We start from the raw sequence: 17,699 nt of genomic DNA, 5'->3' as shown, positions 1-17,699 counted from the left end.
TAACGTATCGAGCACAACCTGCCGGGCTATGGCCACCTCGTCCCGCGTCAGGCGCTCCTAGGGTACCCTTTATTTCCGCGCAAAATAATAAGTGCGCTAAGAACATATATATATGAGCATCATGTACATGTATGCATCATGTATGCATTTACCAGCAATGTAAAATTTAAATTCTCGTTCTCAATATACATTTAATACCATTGAAGAATGTTATGGCAAAAATTGTTATTTTTCCACCATACAATCGCTCTAATACATTAAGTAAATGTTTAATTAATATTAATAAAAATTTTCGGATGGGTACTGTAGCGGGGTACTATACGGATACGGTATGGTACTGTAGCAAGATACTGTATGTATACTATACGAATACGGTATCATACTATAGCGAGATACTATATGGTATTGTATCGAGATACTGTATAGGTACTGTATGGTACTGTATCGAGATACTGTATAGGTACTGTATGGTACTGTATCGAGATACTGTATAGGTACTGTATGGTACTATATCGAGATACTGTATAGGTACTGTATGGTACTGTATTGAGATACTGTATAGGTACTGTATCAAGATACTGTATAGGTACTATATTGAGATACTGTATAGGTACTGTATGGTACTGTATTGAGATACTGTATAGGTACTGTATTGAGATACTGTATAGGTACTATATGGTACTGTAGCATCCGAATTTTTTCACACATTAACTTGATATTTTTCCACAATTTCATGGGACATTTGGGTATAGACATTAATTATCCAGACATCATTCACATATAAGATATACCAATAAATACACTACAATGAGCAATGAAGGTGAACAAACTCCCATCATAATGGAGGTGAAAAATGCCATTCACAGAATAATATTGGGGTGAATCAAACCCCTTTTGAGACATCAAATAGACTCACAATATTTAGGAATTTTATACTATGTAGATAGAAAAAATTTAATAGAGATGCTACACATGGAAGGGGAGAAAAATAAAAGAAGAAGAAGAAATGATACTTGCCTGAGGATGAATAAATCAAGATGAAGCACCCGCACAGAAGCTCCAATTGCCACAGAAAATTTAACAGAATAGAAGCAGTAGAGAAGAAAAAGAATGCGTATTAGATGAGGAAGAAGAAGAAGAAGAAGAAGAAGAAGAAAAAGAATAGAATAAGAAGAAGAAGAAGAAGTCGGGAGGGAGAAGAAGAAAAGGAGATAAAGAGAAAGAAAAAGAAGGTGTAAAAAAAGAAGTGAAAGAAGAAAGTAGGAGTAAAAGGAAAAAGAAGAAGTAAAAGGAGGAGTGAAAGAAGAAAGGAGAAGTAAAAGAGGGAGTGAAAAACAATAAAGAAGAAGTGAAAGAAAAGGTGAAAGAAGAAAAAGAAATGGGGGTTGGGAAGTAATGATGCGTAGATGGTGGATGTTTTTTTTTTTTTTTTTTTTGTATTGGGCTTAAGCCCAAATAAATGGCCCATCTTCTATTTCCTTAAAGGCCCAAGCCCAACTCTTAGCCCATTTGCCTTAAATAAATTGAAGCCCAACTCATTATCCCATCCATTTAATTTAAACCCATACATACAAGCCCATAGATCTATTTCAACATTAAGAATCAAATTTGCTCAACTTATATAATAACTAAAATAAGTTAATATATCATTCTAAAATTCTAAACCCAATAATGGGTCGTTACAGTTTCTCCCCCCCTTCAAAGAATTTGGTCCCCAAATTCCTGTCTGGTCACTCGAATAGATGGGGGAAAAGACACCTCATCTCCTCCTCGCGCTCCCAGGTAGCCTCATCTAAAGAGTGACGCTGCCACTGAATTTTAACAAATGGAATCGATCGATTTCGTAGCATTTTCTCTTTCCGCTCCAAAATACTAACAGGTTTCTCCTCGTATGTGACATCCTCCTTGACTTCTATAGTCTGATAGTCGATGATATGCTGGGGATCCGGCACGTACTTCCTTAACATGGACACATGGAAGACATTATGAACGCCAGCTAACTGTGGTGGCAAGGCCAACCTATAGGCCAAAGGGCCAACTCGTTCCAAGATTTCAAACGGTCCAATATAGCGAGGACTAAGCTTCCCCGACACCCCAAATATGCGTACGCCCTTTATGGGCATCACTCTTAGCCATACGTGGTCCCCAGCTGAGAACTCCAAGTCTCGACGTCTTTTATCCGCATAGCTCTTTTGTCGGTCCTGTGCGACCTTCATTCTAGCCCTGATAATCCGAATCTTTTCTGATGTCTGCTCAACAATCTCTGGCCCCAATAATGCTCTGTCTCCAATCTCCTCCCAACAAATGGGTGATCTACACGGCCTGCCGTAAAGTGCCTCATAAGGCGGCATACCAATACTAGAGTGGTGACTGTTGTTGTAAGCGAATTCTACTAGTGGCAGATGATCATCCCAACTACCATGGAAATCCAACACACATGCCCTCAACATGTCCTCTAATGTCTGGATGGTCCTCTCTGACTGTCCATCTGTCTGAGGGTGGAACGCGGTACTAAACTTTAGCTTCGTCCCCAAAGCATCTTGCAACGCTCCCCAAAAGTGTGAAGTAAATCGAGGGTCCCGATCCGACACGATACTAGAGGGAACTCCATGTAATCTCACCACTTCCTCCACATATAACTTTGCAAGGTGGTTCAAACGATAAGTCTTCTTAATCGGTAGGAAATGGGCTGATTTCGTCAAACGGTCTACTATCACCCAAATAGCATCGCACCTCTTCGTTGTCCTTGGTAGCCCTGACACGAAGTCCATGGATATGTTATCCCACTTCCACTCTGGAATGGGCAACGACCGTAGGAGACCTGCTGGTTTTTGATGTTCTGCCTTAACCTGCTGGCACACTGCACACTGGGATACATATCTTGCCACATCTCTCTTCAGACCATCCCACCAAAACTGCCTCCGTAGATTCTGATACATCTTCGTCGTGCCGGGGTGAATCGTATAGCGGGACTTATGAGCCTCTGCCAAAATCTCGTTCCTGATCTCCGCATCATCTGGTACACAAATCCGATCTTGGAATAGTAGCATCCCATCGCCCCTTTGGCCGAAACCCACTGGGGAAAACTTCCCCACATCTGCTAAGATCTGGGCCAACTTCACATCGTGTGATTGTTGCACCCTAATCTGTTCCATCACATCAGGTTGTATCCTTAGGTACGAACAATACCCCGTAGGTCTCTCTTCGGGTCCAGAGATAGATAACTCCCCCATCTGACTCAAAAGCATCCATTCCTGGGTCTTCATAGCCGCCATATAAGCCCCTCGACGACTCAATGCGTCGGCCACCACGTTGGCCTTCCCCGGATGGTACAAGATCTCACAATCATAGTCCTTCAAAAGCTCCATCCACCTACGTTGCCTCATGTTCAACTCCTTCTGGGAGAAAAGGTACTTTAAACTTTTATGGTCAGTATAAATCTCCACCTTCTCTCCATAAAGGTAATGCCTCCAAATCTTGAGAGCAAACACTACTGCCGCTAACTCCAAGTCATGGGTAGGGTAGTTCACCTCATGTTTCTTCAATTGTCTCGAGGCATAGGCATTCACTCGTCCATCCTGCATCAATACACATCCGAGACCTGAGTGTGACGCATCACTGAAGATGGAAAATGTCTCTCCACTCCTAGGAATAGCCAATACTGGTGCTGAGGTTAGCCTCTTCTTCAACTCCTCAAAGCTACGCTCACAAGCCTCGTTCCATTCGTACTTGACTCCCTTCCGAGTCAACTTTGTCATAGGAGATGAAAGCCTAGAGAAACCCTCAATGAATCTTCTGTAGTAACCTGCTAGCCCCAAAAAGCTCCTGATGCTGGTCACTGTAGTCGGTTGTGGCCACTCAATCACTGCCTTCACTTTTTCAGGGTCTACTGAAATACCCTCACCAGATACTACGTGTCCCAAGAAGCCAACCTGTCGCTGCCAAAAATCACACTTACTGAACTTGGCATACAACTGCCTCTCCCTCAGCCTCTGCAATGCCAGCCTAAGGTGGGTCTCATGGTTCTCCAAACTCGGCGAGTAGATGAGTATGTCATCAATGAACACTATAACAAAGCTATCCAAATACTCTCTAAACACCCTGTTCATCAAATCCATGAAGACTGCCGGGGCATTAGTCAACCCAAATGGCATGACCACAAACTCGTAATGGCCGTACCTAGTGCGAAAAGCAGTCTTCTTTACATCTTCTTCTCTGACCCTCACCTGATGGTATCCAGACCTCAAGTCAATCTTCGAAAAGACGGATGCTCCACGTAACTGGTCCAACAAGTCATCAACACGGGGGAGGGGATACTTGTTCTTCAACGTCACCTGATTCAACTGCCGGTAGTCAATGCATAATCTCATGGATCCATCCTTCTTCCTCACGAATAAAACTGGAGCACCCCAAGATGAGGCACTCGGGCGGATGAATCCCTTCTCAATCAATTCCTCCAACTGCACCTTTAGCTCTTTCAATTCATTTGGAGCCATTCTGTAAGGAGCCCTAGAAACTGGCTGCGTACCTGGTACTAAGTCAATAGAGAACTCAACCTCCCTCGATGGCGGCAATCCTGGCAACTCTTCAGGAAATACATCGAGAAATTCACAGACCACCAGAATATCTGGCAATTCCATCTTGTCCTCATTACCAGTCGTCACTAAAGCCAAATATGCCTCGCAACCATGTCGCATTAATTTCTCCGCCTTCATCACCGAAATCAAGGGTGTGGAGCTCATTGGTTTAATGCCTCTATACACAACAATTGGCTGATGAGGCAACTCAAAATGAATTACCTTGTGCCGACAATCAACCTTAGCATAGTGTTAGGATAGCCAGTCCATGCCCAAAATAAGATCAAAATCTTTTATGTCTAGCACCACCAAATTCCCCGGAAACTCCTTATCGTGCACTATGATTTTACAATCCCTATACACCTCACTACCCACCATTTTCGTATCTCCCGGAGTAGTTACAATCAAATAATATGGTAACAATGTATTGGAAATTGAAATATGACATACCACCCGAGGTGCAACAAAAGAGTGTGTGGATCCCGTATCAAATAAAACACAAACATCAATATCATATAAGGATAAGATACCTTGCACTGTGTCCTTCCCTTGCTCTGCTTCAGCTGTAGTCAAGGCGAACACTCGCCCCTGGATGTGGGGTCTATTAGCATCTGCGGTGCTCTGTCCTGATGGTAGTGCCAATGATGGTGCCATCCCCTGAAGTCTAGGCACTGACTGCCTCTGCCCAGATCTATCACTCTGATACCCCGGCCTTTGGCCTCCTCGCTGGGGTGGCACTGAACAAACGTTGGCCTTATGGCCCTTGCGCCCACATTTAAAACATGTCACCTCCTGGCTGCCTGCTCTACCTGACCCCTGAGGGCAGTCCCTCTGTACGTGCCCCGCCTGACCACAAGTGTAACATGTCACCCCTCTGTCATAGCGGCATGGGTCACGATGCCTCTTTCCACATGTCTTGCATGGGGGGATGTCTGGCGTGCCTCTCGAAGGCCCTGGTGCACCCTTCCTCTTCCTGTCATTGCCTTGTCCCTGGGCTGAGCCTGACCCCCTAGTAGCTGTCAGGGCTGCTCTCAGCTCGCTCCTCTCCCTCTCAATGATGTATGCCCGATGTACCAGTGTAGAATAGTCAGTGAACTGCGCACCTGCCAGCTGAAATCGAATCTCCACTCGCAACCCTCTCAAGAACTTGGTCGCTTTCTTCTCATCAGTGTCTACTAACTCGGGGGCAAAGCGTGCTATTGAGGTGAACTTCTCCTCATACTGAGCCACTGACATGTTGCCCTGGGTCAACTCGATGAACTCGTATGTCTTCTGGCTACGAACCCAGGCGGGAAAATAATTGGAGTTGAAGAGCTCCCTAAATTCAGCCCAAGATGGCTCCCTGTTCCTGAATCGCAGTCTGGCCGTCTCCCACCACCTCTCAGCTGCTCCCCGAAGTAGGTATGTGGCCAGTTGTACCTTCTGTGCATCAGTGCATCCTATGGTCCGCAGATGTTTCTCTATTGCCATCAGCCACTCTTCTGCAACCAGAACGTCATTTCCCCCTCTGAATTCCGATGACCTGAGTGCCATGAAGTTCCTCACCAACTGACTGCCAGCATTACCATCCATACCCTGAGGCTCAACCTCCTGCTGCACTGGGTTCGACGTCTGACCACTAACATTTTCTTGTAAGACTGGCTCATTCCCTGCTACCGGCGGCGCCTGTCCTGGCCTGCCCTGATGGGCCATGAATTCCTCGAAATGCCTCAACATGGAAGCCATCGTGCCCCTCAACTCACTAACCTCTTGGCGCAACTCTGCCACTGAATTTGTAGGAGTAGGCGATGCTGGGGGTGGTGTAGGGTTAGATACAGGTGCAGGCTCCGGAATGGGATCAGGACCTGGAGCAAGAATTGCCCGGTTGCCTTGGGCGCGTGTCGGCTGCCTTCCTCGACGTCCACTCATTTCCTGTACAACCAAAAGACCTTTTAGTACTCCATCTTAACTTAGTCTCACTAGACTACTAAACACACATCTACTCTACCCACCAATCCTAAGTGTACAGAGACTCTCCTCACTCCTATACCTAATCGCTCTGATACCAAAACTGTAAGGGCCCACTCCCGAATGTGCCCGCTAGCATAGGACATTTGAAAGGAGGTCATCACAAGGATGATATAGAACAATACCTCATAATAAACACACACATTTATCTATTTTCACGCAGCGGAATATCAATAACTTTCGTTACAAACCAATGTTGATACATCTAGGCTCTTAGGCCATACAAACCGAATATGAGGCTCTAATGTAAAACAACAATTTAAAATCTCATCAATCTACCTCACCAAAACGCAACTAGGATCTCCGAGTTGAGTGCCTCTGTACACCACTACCCTTGGGTTGTAGTCCCACTGGACTCGCCCTTAATGACTGCTTTACCTTTACCTGGAATGGCATAAGAAGATCAAGTGAGCCACAAGGCTCAGCAAGTTCTAGTACAAAGGAGCAGTATGAAGAAAGAGAAATCATGATGACACCGAGAGGAGTGTACAACGACTTCATATCAATATTCAATTATATGAATCGGAAATCATATCTCATAGAATTATAAATTTCAAATTTTTGTTCATGTATAATCATACAAGTGCATACATCATAAGTATAAATCCCATAGGCTCATAAGCCACGATGCAAAATATGCGTTAATCATCATATCAGTAAATCAACACATAACGTATCGAGCACAACCTGCCGGGCTATGGCCACCTCGTCCCGCGTCAGGCGCTCCTAGGGTACCCTTTATTTCCGCGCAAAATAATAAGTGCGCTAAGAACATATATATATGAGCATCATGTACATGTATGCATCATGTATGCATTTACTAGCAATGTAAAATTTAAATTCTCATTCTCAATATACATTTAATACCATTGAAGAATGTTATGGCAAAAATTGTTATTTTTCCACCATACAATCGCTCTAATACATTAAGTAAATGTTTAATTAATATTAATAAAAATTTTCGGATGGGTACTGTAGCGGGGTACTATACGGATACGGTATGGTACTGTAGCAAGATACTGTATGTATACTGTACGAATACGGTATCATACTATAGCGAGATACTATATGGTACTGTTTTGAGATACTGTATAGGTACTGTATGGTACTGTATCGAGATACTGTATTGAGATACTATATAGGTACTGTATGGTACTGTATTGAGATACTGTATAGGTACTGTATGGTACTGTATTGAGATACTGTATAGGTACTGTATTGAGATACTGTATAGGTACTATATGGTACTGTAGCATCCGAATTTTTTCACACATTAACTTGATATTTTTCCACAATTTCATGGGACATTCGGGTATAGACATTAATTATCCAGACATCATTCACATATAAGATATACCAATAAATACACTACAATGAGCAATGAAGGTGAACAAACTCCCATCATAATGGAGGTGAAAAATGCCATTCACAGAATAATATTGGGGTGAATCAAACCCCTTTTGAGACATCAAATAGACTCACAATATTTAGGAATTTTATACTATGTAGATAGAAAAAATTTAATAGAGATGCTACACATGGAAGGGGAGAAAAATAAAAGAAGAAGAAGAAAGGATACTTGCCTGAGGATGAATAAATCAAGATGAAGCACCTGCACAGAAGCTCCAATTGCCACAGAAAATTTAACAGAATAGAAGCAGTAGAGAAGAAAAAGAATGCGTATTAGATGAGGAAGAAGAAGAAGAAGAAGAAGAAGAAAAAGAATAGAATAAGAAGAAGAAGAAGAAGTCGGGAGGGAGAAGAAGAAAAGGAGATAAAGAGAAAGAAAAAGAAGGTGTAAAAAAAGAAGTGAAAGAAGAAAGTAGGAGTAAAAGGAAAAAGAAGAAGTAAAAGGAGGAGTGAAAGAAGAAATGAGAAGTAAAAGAGGGAGTGAAAAACAATAAAGAAGAAGTGAAAGAAAAGGTGAAAGAAGAAAAAGAAATGGGGGTTGGGAAGTAATGATGCGTAGATGGTGGATGTTTTTTTTTTTTTTTTTTTTGTATTGGGCTTAAGCCCAAATAAATGGCCTATCTTCTATTTCCTTAAAGGCCCAAGCCCAACTCTTAGCCCATTTGCCTTAAATAAATTGAAGCCCAACTCATTATCCCATCCATTTAATTTAAACCCATACATACAAGCCCATAGATCTATTTCAACATTAAGAATCAAATTTGCTCAACTTATATAATAACTAAAATAAGTTAATATATCATTCTAAAATTCTAAACCCAATAATGGGTCGTTACAGGTGATCCCCTAAGAAGTTCGCATAGGCCCATCAGGGAAAATTGTCCCAAACCTAGACCCATCAAGGTAAGTTATCCCGAACCTTTCTATCGTTCGATATGGAGTGTTATAAAAATATGTGTCAACAGGTTGTAAGATGGACGCTCGGGTTGGAGAAAAGTGTTATTTCCCTTATTTTTAGATTTTGAGAGTGTGACGCTCGAAATAATTTTTTATTATTTTAAGTTTTTTTATAATTTTTTTATTTTTAAAAATATATTTTTTTAAAAATATAAAAATAAATATATTTTTAATATTTTAGAAAATTAAAAAATTCAAAAATAACTTAAAAATAGTAAAGAAAATATGCTCTAAATATTCCACGAGTCAATTACTTTGTTTAGAAAATCAAAGTTTAGAAACCTAAATATGTAATATGCCAATTGAGTGCACCAACGAGTCGACTCCGGTTGGTTCAAAAGTAAGATTGATTAATAGAGCATTATGTGATAGAAGTTTGAACCTCATTTAAAATGAGCGTGCCAATGACAATTAGGACAATTTCACCCTCAAACTACAACTTTCGCCTTTTTTTTTGTTGGGACTCTAAAGGGTGGGATTACCCTTTTTAAAAATATTTTTTAAGTTATTTTTAATTTTTAAATTGTGAAAATTTAAAAATTGAGTAATGTTTATTCTAATAACGTGTTTAAATAAATATGATTTAAATTATCAATTACATAATTATATATTTAATTTGAAAGAATTAATAAACTATCAAAACTTGATAAAAAGATAAAAATCAACATTTTGATAAATTTTTTAATAAAATATATAAAAATATTAATTTTTAATAAAAAAAATATAAATTGATGTACAACTTGATAAAATTTTATCATTAAATATTAATAAATTATATATAATTATTAAAAAATATATTAATAAAATATTTTATTAAACTCAATATATATTATATGTATTATATATATAAATATATATAGTGAAAGACACGGTGATGGACGACAGAAGAAGGAGATTAGCAATGGCGAAAGAAGGAGACAGTGATGAAAGCGACCAAAGTTGGAGATCCGATAATAACATTGGGTTGAAGGCGACGTTCAATCTGTTGAAGGTGGTATTGTTACAATGTCGACAATGAAAGAGGCAGAGAATCAAATGGGAGAAAAAAGTGTCTAAGAGATAAAGAGTTGTAAATGTGTAGAATGTTTGAGGGTAAATCAATAAATTCACTAGTCAACACAAAAAACTCCTAAGAGCTTATTTGGAAAAGTTAAAAGGGGGAAATTTTCTCAAACGTTACTAAATTATCTTAAAAGCTAAGTAGCATTTAATCTGTTAAATGTTTATCAAAAAATAAGTTACATAGATAACTTATAAACTATTTCAACATCTTATAAGTGATCAATCAGGTAAGCCAAACATCCTTTAAATCATGATCCTAAAAAGCATGATAAGCATATGCACATAGGAGTACAATAATTGAGGTAAAAACGTGTTTGGTGAGAGAGAGAGAGAGAAAAAAAAGGGGGGGTACACATTATTCATGCCGTGAAAGCATCTTCTTAATTCTCTCTCTTCATCTAGACTTGGTTGGAGGTTGGAGAAGCAATTTCCAAAAGTTCACCACCCCTTCCCTTCTGTTTTCTTATATCAACCGCCCCTCCTCTTTTCTTCAAACTTTTACCATTTAAATGCAATCATGTAGGGGACACGATGGGAATCTCGTGATCAACAACAGCATCTTATTACCATAATTTTCGCTTCATTTTCTATATATATACATATATTCGTCACCTCTCTCCCCTACTTGACAAAGCATTACATACAAATTCTGGGGAGTCATCATTAATGAAGTGTATATAGGATCAGAACACTTGATACGAGTGTCGACTTAATTATCTAAATGGGTTGTTAGGAAATTTACCTTTTGTCACTTCAAATGAGTAAACTAGATCGAACCACTGTGGACCCAATTAGAAAATATCAGTAACACTCGGAAGTGAAGGGAGGGATGGCACAGCCACTGTGCCCCCAAAAAACAAAAAAAAAAAAGGGTTAGCGGAGGCTGGAAGTTTCATGTGAGAATGGTCCTCACTTACCCGATCGATCCTTGTGGGATATATGGGGCCGCCCCCGCTTGAAAGTGAAATCACACCTTCAAGAACCAAAAACCCCAATCGAATACCTCTTCTTAACTGTCATTTTCCATTAACATAGCGACACTTTTGTACCCATTAATTAACAAAAATACTTCTTTTTTATTTTTTTTTATCTTGGAATAATAATTTTATTATTACGAGCTACCATGGTCTCGTGGTATTAATTCTTAAATATTAGTTATTTTTCCATTAAGCCTTGAGGGATGTAAACTTAATTATCAGAAAAAAAATAATAAATATTCTTTTTTGTTACTTTAATATATACGATGGTATTTTAGTAGAGGTATTATTAAAGTACACGGTAACGGCTTTTGAGAGAGGGTGAGGGACACCACCAATGGTGTCCACTGATGGCCACAAAACTATTCAATGGTGTGTGGCATCCTGATAATTTAGTTTTTGTCCTCTTTAATGGAAGAGAACAAAAAAAAAAGGTTTGGAAATTGATCAGTCCGTTTCCCAAACCCGATTAGCAAATCATTCTTAATAAATTTTGATATTTATTTGGGTGCCATGTCAATTATCATTCTTGATTGAAGGAAAATTTTTAAGAGTCAAATAGATTGACAGATAGACTTATAGAATGAAAACTAAAATGTCATCACCCACGTTGCATTACATTTTTTTTAATATAATATGGGTGAAGGTATTTTAATTTTTTAACCCCAATTCCTCCTTTTAATTGTGATTTTATACTCGTAAATCAAAATTAAATGTCATGCCAAATATTAACACCATGTATTTGGGCAATCTGAATTCTCCAACTAAACTACGAGGTTGAATTAGACTCCGAATCAATCCAATTGTTCGATCTTTAGATGAACAGTGTCTTTCTTCTTTCTCAAACTCTCTAATTTCATCATAATTTATTCATGCTTTGAGAATCCCAGGATCCTTTATCTTGGATCATTTTTTCTCTTTTTCCTCCTCATGCCTCGTATCCAAAAGTTTGGAGAAAAATGCATTTCTAGGGCATGGTAATTTGTATGATGTAACATAAAATTTAGTGGCCCATATTTTGATATGACCATTAGCAAATATTTTACACATGATCAAAATTAGAAAGATACATTTGTCTAACTCTCAACTTCATATTGACTTAGTCTTTTAATTAAAATTATGTTCATGTTAATAAAAAAATATTTTTATATCCGCATCGAGTTTATTCAATGTAAATATATAGGGAAAGGGGAAGGGGGTGGGGTCCATCTTCTTTCTCTAATTTTATTCAGATGAGATAAATATTATGTTATTCAATGCATGTAAAATAATTTAAAATTAAAAAATTATTATAATAATAAAATAAAATTAAAATATATATATAATTAAAAATCCTAAATAAAAGTCGAGTTATTCACGTAATATCCAACACGGAGCACGGGTTCGGGCCATGTCTGGCCCCTAATTCAACCGCTTTTGCGAGAGTTTAATAAATTTCCAAATTCTTTTAAACCGAATGCAGCCTACTTGTAGTAATTTGCATCCACCACAGTTTCGCTGCAAGGCAATCAGTTACAAGTCACGGTCGCTTCTAGCACCCTACTTCGATTATGGGCCCACTCCAAAATAAAACGTTCCACAAGCATCACGACACGTGTGAACTAACCACCACACCATTCCCCAAGCTCTCGGCTCACTCAACGCTACACTCTCTGGGAGCCTTACGCTCCTTCTAGAGATTCTAAATATACTAATAATATTTATTTTTTAATAAATTAATGTCATAATACATCGTCCCGTTAAATATAATTAAACAATATAGCATTTACCTCTTAATTTGTAAAATTTCAACTTTTAATTATTAAAAAAATTATTTTAAATGACAGAATATTAGCGTGTGTATAAACACACTTATTTTCGTGAGTAACATACTACATGAATGATTAGTTGGCAATATTTAAATAGGTTAATTAATTTATTATACTCTCTCAACATTTTAAAAATATAGTGTTTGATCCCTAATATATAAAATCGTCAAGATTTCATATATTTTTATTAAAAATTATTAATTTAAATCTTTATCTTGATTTAGAATAAACAAAGTTATTGTCTACGACACTTAGAGCATATATGTAGAAAATAGAAAGTGCTACATTATGAAAAAATCACGTTAACGACATACATCAAATTAAAATTTATCTTGACCGAAAAAAGGCCAAGTTGTCCATAGTTAAAAAAAAAACCTAAATCCAAAACATGTAAATCTTTCAATCACTAAACTAAAAAGCGCTCCATTCTTCTATTCTCAATCACAGAATATAACAGAATTAATTTTCATCATTTCTCTTTGTTGAACTCGATTCTATCACTCTCTTGTTTAAATTCTCTTTTATGTTTTAGGGTAGAGATTTAAAATAATAATTATAATAGTTAGATATAGAATTTTGACATTTTTGTACATTAAGAATTAAATCTCAACCTATTCATACCGTCAATTAATTATTCACGTAGTGTGTCATTTATGAAAATAGTTGCATTCATATACACACTAATATTTTGTTATATTAAAAATTTTAAAAAATAATTTTTAATAGTTAAAATATCAAATTTTAATATTTTATATATTAAAAATTAAATATTATATTTTTTAATTATTGACAAGACGCTGTATATAGAAAGTAAGTATTGAATACAAATAGATACATCAGGATAGTATTATTATTTATTTAATTTAATTGCTATCGAAAAGAGGAAAGTAAAGAAAAAGAAAGAGGAAAGCTAATTTAATTTTGGCTCCAGTGAGGCTGTATATGATTGCATGGCCGAGGATCACTTTGTTGAGAAGAGCCAATCATGATTAAAACCGTGGGCTCGACTTCTTCCGCCTCCAGCCACGTGTCGCATGCTCCACTTTCGTCTCGCCTATTTATGCAACCCCTGGCCTGGCACTCCGCTTCACGCAACGCTAGCACGCACTTGTTACTCCATCCTTCTTCACACTCTCTCTCTCTCTCCCTCTCCCTCTCCCTCTTCTGATTAATCTCTCCTCTCCCATTAGAGAAGGGTTCTGAGAGTTCAAAGATGTTTATCGAGAGTTTCAAGGTCGAGAGCCCGAATGTGAATTACACTGAGACTGAGATTCACTCCGTGTACAAGTACGAGACCACCGAGCTCGTCCATGAGAACAGGAATGGCACCTACCAGTGGATCGTCAAGCCCAAGTCCGTCAAATACGAGTTCAAGACCGATGCTTGTGTCCCCAAACTAGGGTTTGCTTCTTTCTCTCTGTCTCTTTCTAATCTAATCTAATCGTCTTTGTGAAATATTCGGTTTAATTTTCTGGGATCTAAATTGTGTAATACGATGGTTAATTTTTTTCCGGCCACAGGGTTATGCTTGTTGGATGGGGCGGAAACAATGGTTCAACCTTGACCGCCGGTGTTATTGCCAATCGGGAGTGAGTTTCTTCCTCATTTCTCCCCAATTTTGCGCATGAAAATAATGGTTTTGATTTTAGGGTTTAAATATGTATTTTTTTTTATCGGGTTCTAAGAGTTTTTGGGTCGTGACATTTGTCAGAGGAATCTCGTGGGCAACCAAGGATAAGGTGCAACAGGCCAACTATTTTGGCTCACTTACCCAGGCCTCCACAATCCGAGTTGGGTCTTTCAACGGGGAGGAGATCTATGCCCCATTCAAGAGCCTCCTTCCGATGGTACATTCAGAAAACAATATATATAATACATACATTCTATTATAATATGCCTGTAATGTGTTCGAATAAAGTACTGGAGTAAATTTTTTTTTATGCAATGAGCAGGTGAACCCAGATGATATAGTTTTTGGGGGATGGGACATAAGTGACATGAACTTGGCAGATTCCATGGCCAGGGCTAAGGTCTTGGACATTGACCTGCAGAAGCAGCTCAGGCCCTACATGGAATCCATTGTCCCACTCCCTGGTATCTATGACCCTGACTTCATTGCTGCTAACCAGGGGTCACGTGCCAACAACGTGATCAAAGGAACCAAGAAAGAGCAAGTTCAGCATGTCATTGATGATATTAGGTTGGCATCTTTTCGAATGTTTGATTTCGGTACACATTTTGGCTGATTATTTTGATGAATTTAGCTGATTGGGTTAATGAATTGAAATAGGGAGTTCAAGGAGAAAAACAAGGTAGATAAGGTGGTGGTGCTGTGGACTGCTAACACGGAGAGATACAGTAATGTGATTGTGGGGCTAAATGACACCGTGGAAAACCTCTTGGCTTCTTTGGAGAAGAATGAAGCCGAGATATCTCCTTCCACCTTGTACGCCTTAGCTTGCGTGCTTGAAAATGTTCCATTCGTCAACGGAAGCCCGCAAAACACTTTTGTCCCAGGTCTTTTTAATACAACAATTTGAATTCTCTTTTATTTAAGCAACAAGTTTAACCCTTCAGAGTACCTATAGACAGCTTTACTAGTGACTAAAATTCATTTCTTGGGATCTATATTTGCAGGGCTAATTGATTTGGCTATCCAGAGGAACAGTTTAATCGGAGGAGATGACTTCAAGAGTGGTCAGACCAAAATGAAGTCTGTACTGGTTGATTTCCTTGTTGGGGCTGGTATCAAGGTATATCCATCATCTCTTTTATTCATCGTTTCCCCTTTTCTTTAACTTTGATTTTCTTTGAGTGATTTATGGATCCGTTTCTGGGTGTTCAAGTTTTGTAGTGGTTTAACATTTTCTAACCACGTTTGATCTTGTGGAATATTTAAGTTGTTTATAACTTTCAATCTCCTTTCGAAACATACTTACGACCAAGAAAATAGTTGCATACTGGACGTTAATATTTCTACACATAATTATGACCAAGAAAATAGTTACACACTGGAAGTCACTTGTTTATTGATACAAACATGTATTTTTGTGTGGACACATAAACTATAAATGTAGTGATTTTCACGGTTTATGATTAATTATCACTTTTTTCAAGGACATTATAACCTTCTAAAGGGTAGAAACTGATATATCCTGATGGGGTTGTGATGGCAGCCAACTTCAATAGTGAGCTATAACCATCTAGGGAACAACGACGGAATGAATCTCTCTGCCCCTCAAACCTTCCGATCCAAGGAGATATCCAAGAGCAATGTGGTGGATGACATGGTTGCAAGCAATGCCATCCTTTATGAGCCTGGCGAGCATCCCGACCACGTTGTCGTGATCAAGGTATTTCAGCTCCCTCCCCATAACACCTGTAGATATTAAAACTGGTCGTTTGCACTTCATTATTAATTACATGGTGTGAATTTGGGTGGTATAGTATGTCCCATATGTGGGTGATAGCAAGAGGGCCATGGACGAATACACGTCTGAGATATTCATGGGAGGGACGAACACCATAGTGTTGCACAACACATGCGAGGACTCCTTGTTGGCAGCCCCAATCATCCTGGACCTGGTCCTTCTTGCCGAGCTCAGCACTCGCATTCAGCTCAAAGCTGAAGGAGAGGTATGTTTTGTGCCCCTCTTAGCTAAAAATGGAGTTCTTAATTGTTTCTCTTATGTATAGATAGTAATAGCTCATGGAAAAATTAAACCTGTTTGCAGGGTAAATTTCACTCCTTCCACCCCGTGGCAACCATCCTGAGCTACCTCACCAAGGCTCCCCTCGTGAGTTTCTGTCCCATCCTCTTCGAACTGTTGCTTTTCTTCCCGTATAATATTAATTGCAAATTTCGGGTCCTGGTTCTGTGTGGGATAGAGAGAAATTCATGGTTGAGAGTTGATTCTAACTTTGTGATGGACGCAATAGGACATGGGACCGCCATTGCATCTTAGAATATTTCTTTTCCGCTTTCTTTCCTTCCACGACGCAGCCCACCATTGGTTGAAGTAAACATCGTCGCTTTATGACGAACTCATTGATGAGATGATGTTTCAATTTTGAGTCGAGAGAGACCTTGTGGTCCACGAAAGGAAATGAGGGGGGTCACACTTTGTCATTTGCCATCCCAAGACAATTATGTGGATAGCATAGCTGTATGGTAAAAGTAGTGAATAGATTCAGTAACATCTCCGTAAACAAGTAATCAAGCGGGCGCCTTTGCCTTACGATGCTTGCCATATGAAGGCATTGAACTGATCGGAAGTTGGTGGAATTGTTTTTTATTTTGTTTTTTGGGTTGGAAAACAGGTACCTCCAGGCACGCCGGTAGTGAATGCGCTGGCGAAGCAGCGGGCGATGCTCGAGAACATACTAAGGGCTTGTGTGGGGTTGGCTCCGGAAAACAACATGATTTTGGAATACAAGTGAAGCATTATTGTTCAGGAGGAAGAATTAATAGCAAGTTGCAGATAACCAACTGTTTTTATTTCACAGTCTTGTGTTTTTAATTGGTATGAGAAAGGTGTTAATGGTGTTATGAATATTATGTAAGGTAGAAGAGTAGTACTCAATTGCAAAGGGCTAATTAAAATGCCTCCTATGAATGAATGATTTGGACTCTCTGTTGTATTTTGGATTGGATTGGACATCAATTGTAGCCTGCTGGCTCTTTTCCTACTCTTGGAAAAGTGCATTAATTAATATATTATATGCTCAAATTGTTCAATTAATGTATATATGTTGAACAAAGTTAAAACATAAGTAATACATGGAAAAAAGGAAGAAGAAAAAGAACGCAGAAATGGACAATAATTGAGAGTTAGAGAGTATTTGTTTGTTTTTTGGCCCACTGCGAGGGCACACACTATTAGGTTGTGTTCACTTCAGGC

General features: G+C 38.8%; 3 protein-coding genes across 3 annotated transcripts; 1 reads left to right on the top strand and 2 right to left on the bottom strand.

The window, feature by feature from the left end:
- Positions 1-1,730: 1,730 nt before the first annotated feature.
- On the bottom strand, positions 1,731-4,715 carry LOC127804374 (uncharacterized). The gene is made up of 3 exons (XM_052341233.1): positions 4,424-4,715; positions 3,293-4,210; positions 1,731-2,539 (listed from the first exon to the last, which is right to left on the bottom strand). Exons 1-3 carry the CDS (start codon positions 4,713-4,715, stop codon positions 1,731-1,733), a joined length of 2,019 nt encoding a protein of 672 aa, XP_052197193.1.
- A 114-nt stretch (positions 4,716-4,829) lies between these two features.
- LOC127804373 (uncharacterized) lies at positions 4,830-6,485 on the bottom strand. Its single transcript, XM_052341232.1, has one exon. It carries the CDS (start codon positions 6,483-6,485, stop codon positions 4,830-4,832), a length of 1,656 nt encoding a protein of 551 aa, XP_052197192.1.
- A 7,395-nt stretch (positions 6,486-13,880) lies between these two features.
- On the top strand, positions 13,881-17,442 carry LOC127804248 (inositol-3-phosphate synthase). Its single transcript, XM_052341075.1, has 10 exons — positions 13,881-14,199; positions 14,319-14,387; positions 14,510-14,645; positions 14,751-14,998; positions 15,089-15,315; positions 15,436-15,551; positions 15,975-16,151; positions 16,246-16,434; positions 16,533-16,595; positions 17,119-17,442. The coding sequence occupies exons 1-10, from the start codon at positions 14,012-14,014 to the stop codon at positions 17,236-17,238; spliced, it is 1,533 nt and encodes a 510-aa protein (XP_052197035.1). The 5' UTR covers positions 13,881-14,011; the 3' UTR covers positions 17,239-17,442.
- Positions 17,443-17,699: the final 257 nt, after the last annotated feature.

This window comes from Diospyros lotus, chromosome 6, assembly GCF_014633365.1.
Source record: "Diospyros lotus cultivar Yz01 chromosome 6, ASM1463336v1, whole genome shotgun sequence".
NCBI lineage: Eukaryota > Viridiplantae > Streptophyta > Magnoliopsida > Ericales > Ebenaceae > Diospyros > Diospyros lotus.
This window is presented reverse-complemented; position numbering and strand designations above follow the sequence as displayed.

Bases quoted from the DNA above. Each gene is read 5' to 3' on its own strand.
- LOC127804374 (XM_052341233.1), bottom strand. From the start codon at position 4,715: ATGAAGGCGGAGAAATTAATGCGACATGGTTGCGAGGCATATTTGGCT. The intron at 4,211-4,423 runs GTGCCTCATCTT...GGGTCAGAGAAG, and splicing joins GAAGGGATTCATCCGCCCGA to AAGATGTAAAGAAGACTGCT. The intron at 2,540-3,292 runs GTCGTCGAGGGG...GAGCGTTGCAAG, and splicing joins CGTGGTGGCCGACGCATTGA to ATGCTTTGGGGACGAAGCTA.
- LOC127804373 (XM_052341232.1), bottom strand. From the start codon at position 6,485: ATGAGTGGACGTCGAGGAAGGCAGCCGACACGCGCCCAAGGCAACCGG.
- LOC127804248 (XM_052341075.1), top strand. From the start codon at position 14,012: ATGTTTATCGAGAGTTTCAAGGTCGAGAGCCCGAATGTGAATTACACT. The intron at 14,200-14,318 runs GTTTGCTTCTTT...TTCCGGCCACAG, and splicing joins GCTTGTGTCCCCAAACTAGG to GGTTATGCTTGTTGGATGGG. The intron at 14,999-15,088 runs GTTGGCATCTTT...GAATTGAAATAG, and splicing joins CATGTCATTGATGATATTAG to GGAGTTCAAGGAGAAAAACA.